Genomic DNA, 9,705 nt, shown 5'->3' with positions numbered 1-9,705 from the left:
GTTGACTCCAAGCCGAGGTCAAGAATGACTCAACGACCAGCCGATTGACTCAAACGGAGTCTGATTTGAGCCTCCCGTTTATCCGAAGCAGGGGCCAAAGCAGTGTGTTGGGGACGTTATGTTGCCCCTCAACTACCAGGATCCCCCTTTCCGGCATACGGGACACCACGCACGGCAAACACGTGGGTGGGCGTTCAGATCCCAGAGATGGTAAAGAAGAGTTACTAAACCATCTCTGGGAGGTCCCCTCACCACGGACAGGAGCCCACATCGAGAGGGGGAATGCATACAGAAGGCCGAAAACAAGTACTTTGCAAATTTTATTCTATTTGTAAGAATATGAGGTTGGGAAAAAGAACACATTTACTACCATTTTAAAAACGTTTCCTTATGTCCATTCGTTCACTCCTCTGCTGCTGTACAGACCTTGGTAAAAATTGCGATATTAAGTACTTTAACTGCAAGATTTAATCAAGACTGTTTAGAAATTTTTTTTCGTCAGATTCGTTCATTAGAAAGAACATATGACCACCCTCTCCCTATTGAATTTAAGAATCATTTACGTCTTATTATCATGAGTAGAAATGTTACTGACATTACATTAAGCTCTTCACGTCCAGTATCAGTTGAGAAAAATGCTGATAAATACCTTACATTACATCTTTTCATTGGATTAATTCGTAGTATAGAAAAAGCAATACAGATGATTGAGGGAAATTCAGAAATGCAAAAAATTACTTTAAAAATTTTTCCAATGTTCTGAACAGGGACTGTGCAACTTAGCTTGTTATATTGCTTATCGTTGCAAGCAAATTGATATTTCTCAAGTTCCGGGTCGAAGTACTCACTTGCGTCGATTGTTCTTGCATGAATTGAGTGAGGGATGCTAAATGTTCGTGACCCGATGTTCTGCAATAGTTTTTCTTTAGTTGTAAAATCTGCAAGACAAATTGTACATTTATACGGTTTATGTGCATGCAATTGCAGATGATGAAGAAAAGTTTTTCTATTATTCAAACCTTTAGAGCATTGTTTACAAACATAAAATTTTGCTACTGAGTGAATATCATTCACGTGTTCTAGTAAAGTATTTTCATTTACGAGTCCCTTTCGGCAGACTTTGCATCGATGTTTATCTATTGAATGATTTAATTGATAAGAATGGTATAAACATTTATCGTGAAAAGTCACATCACGCATAAAGCATCTATAAACTATTTTTTCTTTTTTAAAAATCTAAACTTTTTTAATTTACGACGTACAAAGCAGGAAGTGCTTTTCACACAAGTGTTACACAATTATTGACATTTGACCAAAGGCCAAATGTCAAAGTAATTGTTTAAATATTAATAGTTAAACAATTACTATTTGTAATTATAATTTTACTGTTACTATTTGTAATTATAATTTTAGGCTTCGGTATAAAAGGACGGGATCGCAGCGACGGTCCAGCGTTCTTGACGAACTGAAGATGAGCCGAGATAGGTTTAGCAAAGCTTCTACAAGTTCAGCAGAAGGACTGAACGTTAGTGGGCGTTTCGGTCGCGAAGCCGATCATTTTAATTTGCAAACGTTTTCGGACGTATCAGAGTAAGAATCGCAACACTTTGAAAAACTGTTTTCGTTCTCTTACAGGAAAGATTGTCCCGGCCGGAGGCCGTTGACAAACTGTTTGAGATACTGCGTCGAAGCGGGGTGATGGAGGCTTTCGAGTGCGGTAAGTATAATTTCGGCGCTAGTCGTTCGTCAGACGTCGGGCCAACGCACGGTAAACCTAACCTTCTGGTTTCCAGCTATACAGGAACTCGTATGGCCTAACGACGAGGCCGCCGACCCGATCACGTAAGTTGTCGTCGAATTTGTTTTGTCGTTAGACGAACGGTTCGCTAACAATGTAAAATTTCGTTTCTCTGCAGGGCCATGATCCGCAGCCTTGGTGGATATGAACCGGATTATGTAGCCGTGCTCAGAGCGGAACTGAAGTTAGAGAGGGAGAGGAACAGGGCCCTCCGGGCCACAGTAAGTACAAACACGGGCGGGCCGACACGACGCAAAAGGTTGCGTACGAGTTCGGCGGCACAATCCAAACAGTGCTTAATTCGGTTATTTTTTTCCGACAGGTGGACGACTACCAAAAGAAAGCTAAATTGCCGGAGTACGAGGACCGGCCGAGTACGTCCGGGGCCGTTATCGTGGTATTGTCGTCGGACGAATCCGACGATCGTGAGAAGCCGGCGAAGAAAAGGTACGAGCAAGAACGCTACAAACCGGTAGAAATGCACGAGTTTCGTTTCGAGCCGGAACTTATTATTCACGAACCGTTTCGTTCTTTTCAGGAGTAATACACCGGAAGAGGCCGCGGGAGGCAGCCGAAAACGTTGCAGAACATTTCCTTAGTAATAAACTGATTTAAGCAAGCTCTTGTGTCCGAATACAGCTTTTTATTACGTACGTTTATCCGATTACGGGGGTTCGGCAAATTCGCAATAATTCAAACGGATCTGTTTTCCGCAGTGCGCAGTAGTAGTTCGCGCGAAAACCGATCAGCGTCGCGACGATGACTGTTCGTACTCCCGACCGAATGAATAACCGGACAAAAAAGTTAACGTATAGCGTAGCTATGTATTTAATTCGGATTTGCTTTACCGCCGTTAACTGTTTTAAACGAGATTTAAAAAAACATTTGTAGTTAGTTGTATCGTGTCTTCGAAAGTTGCGCTCGCCGCGTTAAACTCGCGACATCGAACGACTTTTATATTACCATATCGATGTTAGTTCGTCGTCGATATATTCGAGTTAAACGTTACAATTGTTTAAAAGTGCGTCATTTCTTTTTCCGTATTGCAATAATTAGTAGCTTAATTGCATGTAGAAAAACCAACGGTGTAACTGGAAAGTAGCGGAATTTGCCGCTTGTCTCTCGGAACAGACAATTCCTGTTAATCCATCGAAAACGTTATTTTCGTTAGGTGTAAGTTTCGACTCGCGCCAACATAAGTAACGATTAAATGAGTGTTTCGGTCGAAACGCAATGAACGAACTTGTCGGAATGACGGCGGATAGGTGACCGCTGCATTCGGACCTGAAGCCGGAAAATTCGACATTTCGTTCGACGTTTAATTAAATAACGGGCGAAACACATAGCTGTTTTAAAACAATCGACGACCCCTATTTCAATAATGTATCTAACATCGTTTGTTTATTGGCGAGTGGGAAAGATATTGCAACGAAATATGTCGACTGGATTGACATTTCTGCCTTACGGTAAGTCGTATTTGGATCGTGACAAGGCATTCGTGACCTTATGATTTATAGAAGTATCCCGCAGGAAAAAAATTTACATTGTAACTGCAGTTCATTACAAATATATATGTAAAAAACGGTGACTTTTCGAAAAAGATTTTCGATAGCGAAAAGTTCATTTGTTGTTGTTGCCTACTACAGACCTCTAGCTGTGAAATGTTGCCTGTGTTTAGATCAATTGTGCTACTCACATTCTCCATTCTTACGGCGAATGAAGGGACACTGCTTGGGCGAGCTTCAAATAACCTTTTCAGCTGAGTATCTAATACTGTACAATCAACTGAAGATTTAAAGTAAGATTTCTGTTTTATATAGTAAAATAGAGACAACTGTTCTCTCCTGATAGATAGTGGAGGCTCATAAGCATCCACATACAAGCTTTGTACAGGAGAAGTTCGAAAAGCACCAGTGCACAAACGTAGTGCTTGATGGTGAATTGAATCCAGCATCCGAAGAGTAGATTCTCGCGCAGAGCCATAAACAATGCAACCGTAGTCCAGCTTAGAGCGGACAAGGGCCCTATAAATCCTGAGCATAGAAACTTTGTCTGCTCCCCAGGATGAGCAGCATAGTACCTTTAAAAGGTTTAAGGATTTTGAACATTACTCTTCAGGTTGCGCAAGTGTGGCAAAAATGTCAGTTTTGGGTAAAAATAAACACCCAAAAACTTAGCCTCATTAACCATTGGAATTTTATCGCCATTTAGGTAAATTTCTGGATCCAGGTGCAAACCACGCCTTCGGCAGAAGTGGATGCACGATGTCTTCGCTGCATTAAATGTAAACCCATTGGTCTTAGACCAATTATATATGTGATTTAGGGAAGTTTGAAGTTGTCTCTCAATGAAATTCATATTACTAGACTGACAGGAGATCTGAAAGTCATCCACATACAAAGAGTGTTTCACACTGGGAGAAAGACACTTAGCTATGCTGTTAATTTTAATTAGGAACAGAGTCACACTCAAAATAGAACCTTGAGGAACACCTTCTTCTTGTGTGAAGAGCCTAGATAAAGTGTTGCCCATCCTAACTTGGAATCTTCGATTCTGTAGGAAGTTTTTTATAAAAATTGGCAAATTACCCCGCAATCCAAATTGGTGTAGATCACGAAGTATCCCGTATCGCCAACAGCGATCATAGGCCTTCTCTATGTCAAAAAACACACACTAAGTGCTGTCTTCGAACAAACGCTTCGCGTATAGATGTTTCAAGGTTTACCAGGTTATCAGTGGTACTTTTGTTCCTACGGAAACCACTCTGATGTGGTGAAAAGTATTCCTTTTTCTCTAAGAGATACATTAGACGCCTGTTTACCATTCTCTCGAAAAGTTTACAGAGACAACTTGTCAGAGAAATTGGTCTGTAATTAGAGGGTTTCTTGTGATCTTTACCAGGTTTGGGAATGGGAATAATGATAGATAGCCTCCAAAAGTCAGGAAAAGTATGTTCTGTCCATATTCTGTTAAACAGATGCAAGAGATTAGAAAGGGAATTGTTTGACAGATTTTTAATCATGCTGTAGTGGATTTTATCCGGGCCTACAGCACAATTCCCCAAGCGAGAGATCGCCATATGTAGTTCTATGCTGGTGAATGGCACATTATATTCCTCATTAGATGAGGAGTGAAAGTTTAAGCATTGTTTTTCACTTCGAGCTTTATAAGCTTGGAAATTTCTTGAATACATGATATTGCTGAATGAAGAAAACGTTTCACCCAACGTATCAGCAATACCCTGTATATTGCTGATTATTGTGCCATTATTTTCCAGCATGGACAGAGAGTGGGAAGCATATTTTCCATTAATTTTATGGATTTTATCCCAGACTGCTTTTGAGCTAGTGGAAGATGTTATACTAGAGACACACTTCCTCCAAGAATCCCTTTGGCTTTGCCTTCTAATTCTTCTGGCATTTGCCTGCCTTTGCTTTTTCAAAAGCAACCAAATTTCTCGCAGTGGGGTATCTTCTGAAAATTCCCCATGCTTTCTTTTGGGCTTTAAACGCTGCCTCACAATTCTGGTTCCACCATAGTTTAGGATGTTTTGGATATCTAGTTGATGTCTTCCCCATTGTTTTTTCAGCTGCCTGAATAATACTGGAAGTGACAACTTCAACTGCATCATTGATATCAGCAGTATTGACCATTTCCTCAGTGATGTTAGCCAGAGTGGAAAATGAAAGCCAATCTGCCGTTTCCAGTTTCCAGCGTGGTGGACGAGCTGTTTCACAGCTTTCTCTGCCTCGATATTTTAGAAATATTGGGAAGTAATCACTAGAGAGTGGATCAGATCCAACCTCCCATGTAAATGCTGAAAACAGGTTTGGGCTTGCTAATGACAGATCAATGGCAGTGAACGTTCTTGTTGGGGCATGGAAGTATGTCACTTCTCCTGTATTAAATAAATATAGTTGCTGATTGCCTATGAATCTTTCAATGGCTCTGCCTCACCGGTTGATGTCCGGACTGCCCCACATTGGATTGTGGCCATTGAAATCACCAAGTAAAAGAAAAGGAGTTGGCAGCTGTTCAACTAAAGAATCCAATTCATCTTCGTTGACTCTGACATCTAGTGGCAAGTATATAGAACAAACCGTGACAGTCACACCAACAGAAATTCTGACTGCCACAGCTTGCAAATCAGTTGTTATTTGTACCGGCAAGGATGGAATACGATTTGAAACCACAATAGCCACACCGCCACTGGCACGATTGTGGCTATCATCATCCTTGCGGTAGAGATTGAATCCTTTTAATGTAATTCTCTCTCCAGGTTTCAGATGGGTTTCCTGGAGTGCTACGCAGAGAGATGATGTAGATGATGTCAAGTGTTTAATATCAGATAAGTTGTTGCGAAAACCACAACAGTTCCATTGGATTATTTTATAATCCATTATGTGTTTGAGGCAGCATTCTTTGTGAAGGTATCCCTCTTTAGTTTTACGGCTGATTTGCCTTTTAGAGGTGAAGTTGGTGGTGTCACCTCCTTATTAGTCTTCTCGTCAGAGAAGTCGGAGAACTCACTCATAGACTGAGCCTCTGATGTCTTGGATTTGGAGATGGCTGCTGTTAATTTTTGTTTGTTGAGCGGGTTCTTAGCAGCCTTCTTAGAACCCACGTTTCTTGTCATTACCCGTTTTTGGTAGGGGTGTTTTGGCTTTCTTCGTCTCTTTTTCTGATGTTTGGATAGTTGGGAGAATTAAACATTTCGCATGGCGGGTAAGAGATTCACTAGGAGAGACAGAAATATCTGTTTGAACCCCACATGTCTTTGTGGATTTCAAAACAGCAGCAAATGTTTTCTGTCTCAAAGGTGCAGTTGAAGTGACCATACGACGAGCCTCTGGGTAAGGTATGTTGTTGACTGTTTTCACCTTTGTATCTCCTTTTCTCTTTGCCATGCAGGGCATTTTCAGTAGTAAGAAGGATGGGCATCTTTGTAGTTAACACAGCATGGGGTACTGGTACACTCGGTACTCTCGTGACCTTCAGTCCCACACTGTGCACATATGCTCTTGCCACGGCAGGATATCTGTGAATGTCCAAACTGCTGGCATTTGAAACAACGCAGCAGATTTGAAACGTACGGACGAACAGGGCAGCGCAGATAACCTGCTGTAATAAAAGATGGCAATGTCGGATTGTTAAAGGTGAAAATTAAATGTTTGGTTGGTATTAATTTGCCATCCCGACGAATGGAGATACGTCGAACAGCAGTGACACCCTGGTCTGAAAGGTTCATCTGAATATCTGATACATCTTGAGACATCAGATCAAACTCAGATATCACACCACGTGATGAGTTCAAACTTCCATGTGGTGTGACTGTGACTTCGATGTCTCCCAATTTCTTTGCAGCTAAAAGTTTTGCCGACTGTTGAGGTGAGGCAGTTTCTACAAGTAGGTCTCCTGACCTCAATTTTTGGGTTTTTTTCAGGTGCCCAATCATTGATTCAAATAACTTCTGAATCAAAAAAGGGGAACATTTTGATAAAGGTTTTTCCCCAGTAGCATGCACTATTATGGAGGATGGCTGACTGGCAGTGTTTTCATTAATGTTTTCTGGTTTGTCTGTATTTTTTGAAGATTTATGATCCATAATTGAATAATATTTCAGCTCCTAGTGACCCCACCCACCATGGGGCCCAACAAGGGGATGCCGTCACATGGGAGACTCCCATAGACCGTCACACCAGGGTTTCCCAAAAGCTATACCCTCACAATGAAGTCAAGAAGAGCACATCTTGTCTGACATGTCTGCCCAGCATGCATTGATCGGTTGACTCCAAGCCGAGGTCAAGAATGACTGAACGACCAGCCGATTGACTCAAACGGAGCCTGATTTGAGCCTCCCGTTTATCCGAAGCAGGGGCCAAAGCAGTGTGTTGGGGACGTTATGTTGCCCCTCAACTACCAGGATCCTCCTTTCCGGCATACGGGACACCACGCACGGCAAACACGTGGGTGGGCGTTCAGATCACAGGGATGGTAAAGAAGAGTTACTAAACCATCTCTAGGAGGTCCCCTCACCACGGACAGAAACCCACGTCGAGGGGGGGTCAGCTCGGCGAGCTTGGAAGTTAGCAAGAAGTAAACACACCCTCTATACCTTGATGATAACCTCTCTTATCTTGTATACACAGGCAAAACATGGACTCAGTAATATATTCTCTGATTTCGATTACAACCAAAAGTAGTATTTTAGGTAAAGAATTACAACGTAACAAAAAAAGAAAGTATAAAGAATTGAGCCTTGCTCTTTCCAAAAAAATGAACAGAACAAAAAGACAGAAGACACAGTATTTTCATATTCTTTGAATGACTTTCAGGAGTCATTTTAGACTTTCAAGATATTCTACAGTAGTAAGTATTACTCAACAACCACATTAACACCGGGATGTGTTAAAAAATCGTACTCCGTATAGCCGACATTCAACAGAAGAAAAATTCCACTGCCCTCACCACTTACACCTCCAACCCCAATATCTCAGCAGCCTTTAATCAGGCGAAGCTAGTCCACACTATGTCACACATCGAACACCTTAAATAGCTAGAAGCCTTCACGGTTAATTGGTTGGTTAAGGTTTATTGGCGTAAGGGCCACATAAGCCAAGCTGTGCTATGCCAAATAGTATAATAATATACATAAATGAATATATATATATATATATATATTCATTTATGTATATATATAATAAATATAAATAAATAAATAAAATAATGAATAGCAAAACAAATAACGAAAATATATAACAATACACATGAAAAAATAAGACATATATATATATTAATAAATGAATAAGTAAATAATCAACAAGGTATATATAAATATAAGCTAAATAAATAATTAAATATGTTTATAAATATTATTCACTTTCAAAAAGTTCAATAATTTCTCAAAATTTGGCCTTTCGCCCAAAATCTCTCTCAAACTTGCATTTCCGAAATGCTGTCTATGACTTTGATCAAAAGCAACGCAGTTGTAAAGTCTGTGATTAACACTTACAGCACAGTTGCAGTACTGACATACTGGTTCGTCATCTCCTTCAAAACGTATTGATGAGTCAACCAAGTATGCCCAATTCTCAAACGACTAAAAATAACTTCATATCTCCTGTCATACTGTTTATTACATATCCAATTTTCTATCGTAGGTTTGATCTCATGTAGTTTATTGTAGATTTGTGCATTCCACATATTTTGCTATCTCTCTGCTAGTCGCTTTTAACGACTAGCTTCAAATCACCTCCTTCAATACGCATTGTATGCTGTGAAGGATTAGCTGACTTTGCAGCTGCGTCAGCTTCTTCATTCCCTCTTATATCAATGTGGCCTGGGACCAAACAAAATTTTATAGAGAAATTCCTTGCAAGAAGATGGCAAAACAGTTTACGAATTTTAGTCACTATAGAGTGGAAACTACTTTCACATGAGATCAAAGCCTGAAGTGCACTAACTGAGTCAGTGTAAATCACACAGAAAGAATGACCTTTCCTATATATATGCTTTAAGGCTAAATAAATAGCATGCAACTCCGCAGAAAAGATGGAAGAATTCAATGCAATTTGTTCTGCCACAATTTTATCCTGGCAAACGAAGGCTGAGCCAACGTAATCATCAGATTTAGATCCATCTGTGTATAAAAGAATTAAATTCCTGTCACGATGTTGAATTTCTGCGAAGTGCTGTCTGTAAACGTAGTCTAAAGTGATTTCCTTAGGAAATTGTTTAAGCTAAGGTAAACAGTTATCACAGCTGTTGACCAAGGTGATATACTATATGTCTCTAGCTGTAAAATGTTTGCTTCTGTTCAGATTATTCGTGCTGCTCACACTCTCCATTCTTATGGCGAATTTAGGGACACTTCTTCAACGAGCTTCAAATAATCGTTTCAGTTGAGT

The 9,705-nt window shown here is 40.4% G+C and overlaps 1 protein-coding gene across 1 annotated transcript; it reads right to left on the bottom strand.

The window, feature by feature from the left end:
- Nucleotides 1–5,952: 5,952 nt before the first annotated feature.
- Nucleotides 5,953–7,453, bottom strand: LOC111631184. Its single transcript, XM_023375385.1, has one exon. The coding sequence runs from the start codon at nucleotides 7,401–7,403 to the stop codon at nucleotides 6,717–6,719; it is 687 nt and encodes a 228-aa protein (XP_023231153.1). The 5' UTR covers nucleotides 7,404–7,453; the 3' UTR covers nucleotides 5,953–6,716.
- Between the last annotated feature and the right edge of the window lie 2,252 nt (nucleotides 7,454–9,705).

This window comes from Centruroides sculpturatus, unplaced genomic scaffold (assembly GCF_000671375.1).
Source record: "Centruroides sculpturatus isolate CEXI.00-Female unplaced genomic scaffold, Cexi_2.0 scaffold552, whole genome shotgun sequence".
NCBI classification, from domain to species: domain Eukaryota; kingdom Metazoa; phylum Arthropoda; class Arachnida; order Scorpiones; family Buthidae; genus Centruroides; species Centruroides sculpturatus.
This window is presented reverse-complemented; position numbering and strand designations above follow the sequence as displayed.